The 3,037-nt window shown below is 43.1% G+C and overlaps 1 protein-coding gene across 1 annotated transcript in view; it reads right to left on the reverse strand.

The window, feature by feature from the left end:
- Positions 1-409: 409 nt before the first annotated feature.
- Positions 410-3,037, reverse strand: part of fam184aa (family with sequence similarity 184 member Aa) — a gene marked incomplete at both ends in the record, with an annotated part of 43,156 nt that continues 40,528 nt past the window's right edge. Inside the window, 3 exons of the mRNA XM_080527169.1 lie at positions 410-613; positions 1,702-1,806; positions 2,909-3,026. Coding sequence (XP_080383295.1) covers positions 410-613; positions 1,702-1,806; positions 2,909-3,026 — 427 coding nt within the window. The remainder of the gene's footprint in view (positions 614-1,701; positions 1,807-2,908; positions 3,027-3,037) is intronic.

The raw sequence follows: 3,037 nt of genomic DNA on the forward strand, positions 1-3,037 counted from the left end.
TACAAGAAGGAACATGGAAACAAGCGAATCGAAAATTCGTTGTGGATTTTTACAATGCACACACGGACGAACGCACACAACGCGCATATACATACACGCACACGCACAGGCACACACACACACACACACACACACACACACACGCGCACGTACGCACACAGCAACAGACACTGACACTGCTTGCTTGGATGGCGGACTGACACACAGGACCCTGGACACACAACGCCACCAAACCGAAGGCGGCAGACAGACACATCATCAAGTGTGGGTTTGGCTCATGTCTGTTGCCACGGTGACGGTATGTGTGGTAAGGACAGAGTTGGTGGGTGAAGAGGGTGTGTGTGTGGGGGGACGGACGGACGGGGACGAGGGTGGGGGTGGGAAGGGGGGACGAGGGGGGGAGTCAGGCTCACCTCCGGGGGGGCTCAAGCTCTGGCTGGGGGGTCGTAGGAAGGCTTGACGGGGGTAGAGGTAGAGGTTTACTACAGCAGGGTATGCTGCCGGTGTGTAGGGGGGAGGGGGGGACAGAGCCGTTCCCTAACCCCTCCGCTTCCACAACATTTAGGTTTGGAGAGCTGACGTAGAGGAGGTTCCCTGACTTGTTACTCTTTAGCTACATCACAAACACAGACAGAAAGGGATGGGGGGGGGGGGGGGGGGGGTTGGCTATTTCAGTCTTTCTTTTACTTTCTGTTTACAGTTAGCATTACAATATTATCCCACGACAGCAACCAACCTTGGATCCGGGGAGTTACTTGGTGTGAAAGCGTTTGTTCCAGTTCAGGACTGGACCTGGTTTTAACTAACACCCTGCCTATCACTCACGACCCTGGATTGGTTCAATCAGGTGTTTGAGCAGAATCGGGAACAAAAGCCCGCCACAATCAGTAGCTCTCCAGATCCACAGTTGGTGAACGCCAGTGTATGATGTAGCTTAAAACTCAATTTCTAAAGTCTTTTTTAATGTGATTATTATGTCGACCAAGAAGACAAAAAAGATTGTGCTTGGATTTTGATGGTGATCGATGGCTTGGAAAGCAAGGTATGAATATGATGCCTGAACATGTATAGAAAATATAGACAAGACCGATGGTTCACGACCACGCAGACAGACTGTGGACAGTTAACACTGCACAAAAAAGCAAAGCTTGGACTAGGAAAAAAGGAAATTCTGGTCATGCATGTCGAGAAAATCATTCCTTGGAGAATGGATGCACCGGCACAAGAGGAGTGTACAGCTTCCTCCATGGTCCATAGGCATGAGAAAAATAGGTTTTTAACACTAGAACAGCCATGTTTTATATCTTTGCACTCGATCAAATTTTAGGATCCTCCTTTCATGACTTCCTAGATATGTGCGTTCTACCAAGCTATAAGCTAGTGTAAAGCTGTAAAGCTGTTTTTCTGTGAAGGAGGCAGGCTAATTTACAAGCTGGCCAACTAGTGGCCGTTGTGTGTAAATAGCAGCTTCCCATTGTAAAGACTATGATCATTTGACCCCTGAGGCGGCTCTTATAGTAGGTAAAAAAGGCACAGCTGTTCTAGTGTTAACAAACTCTAGTAACCTCTTTTATCTATAAACATCTATCAAAGCATTTATTTATTTTTTACTTATCTTTATTTTTATTTTTATGGAATACATGATTCTCTATGGTTTCTGAACATATTCAGTGTGGTTCAGGGTTCTCCTGGACAGCTCACCTTTATGAGAGGGTTGATGACACCAACGTTGGGGCTGGTGTTGAACACCTTGTTGAAGCCCGTCTCTCTGTTGACGAGCTCCAGCTGGTAGAACTTCTTATCGTCCTGGCAACGACAGGGGGGTCAGAGGTCAGGGTGAAGGCATCACATCAGAGTCTACACTGTTTTTAATTCAAAACGGTTTATGAAGCATAAATACATTTTTAACCATTAAAACACAGTTAATAAATAATTGTGTATATATATTTATATATATGTTATATGTTATATTTTATATAATAATAATAATTATAATAATAATAATAACTTTTATTTGTATAGCACTTTTCCTGCAAATATTGCAGCTCAAAGTGCTATATATACTGACATTATTTCTTATAGTTATATTATTATTATATAACACACACACATATATATATATATATGCATATATATCAAATGATTGATTATTAATTATTAATAATATTATTATTGTTATTATGCACTTATAATGCACTATAATCAAAGTAACTACACCGTATTCAAAACCATTGAAAAATATCACTCAATAAAATGCTCTCGTCTCTCTAGACATCTCACATATTCTACATGCTGAGAGGGCATGTTCTATCCCACTGTGTATTGATGCGCAGCAGTGAGATGTCAAACTGAATCACAGAGGCCCAGACTAATGGGTGAATCACAGCAGACAATCAAAGAAACTTCACAACAAAGATTCTTTACAGGGTATCAATGAACGGGCATTTGTTTAGTGAAAATAATATTATTAGATAGATAGATAGATAGATAGATAGATGGACAGATAGATAGATAGATGGACAGATAGATAGATAGATAGATAGATAGATAGATGGACAGATAGATAGATAGATAGATAGATAGATGGACAGATACATGGATAGATAGATAGATAGATAGATAGATAGACCTATCCTGCATGTCATCCCTCTCTCTCTCTCAACCATCCTTCCTGTCAACCTCTACTATCTCTATCCCAATAAAGCAGAAACCCCCCCCCAAAAAACCATATAAATACAAAAATACAAAAGCAGATGGTGCAAGCGGTGCGGTTGGGCTGTGTGTGTGTGTGTGTGTTGGGGTGTGTGTGTGTGTGTTGGGGGGTATGTGTGTGTGTGTGTTGGGGGGTGTGTGTGTGTGTGTGTGTGTGTGTGTGTGTGTTAGGGGGTTTCCGTACTTGAACACCCACCACCAGTTTCTTCACCAGGGACTCTCTCTCCGTCACCATGTCCTTCAGCTCAGCGATCACCTGCAGGTCCTCAGGACGGCTGTCCCTGTTCCTGAACTTGTCCTCTGTCCCCTCCAGCCTGGGTCAGGG

This window comes from Nansenia antarctica, assembly GCF_963989245.1.
Source record: "Nansenia antarctica genome assembly, chromosome: 3".
NCBI classification, from domain to species: Eukaryota; Metazoa; Chordata; class Actinopteri; order Argentiniformes; family Microstomatidae; genus Nansenia; species Nansenia antarctica.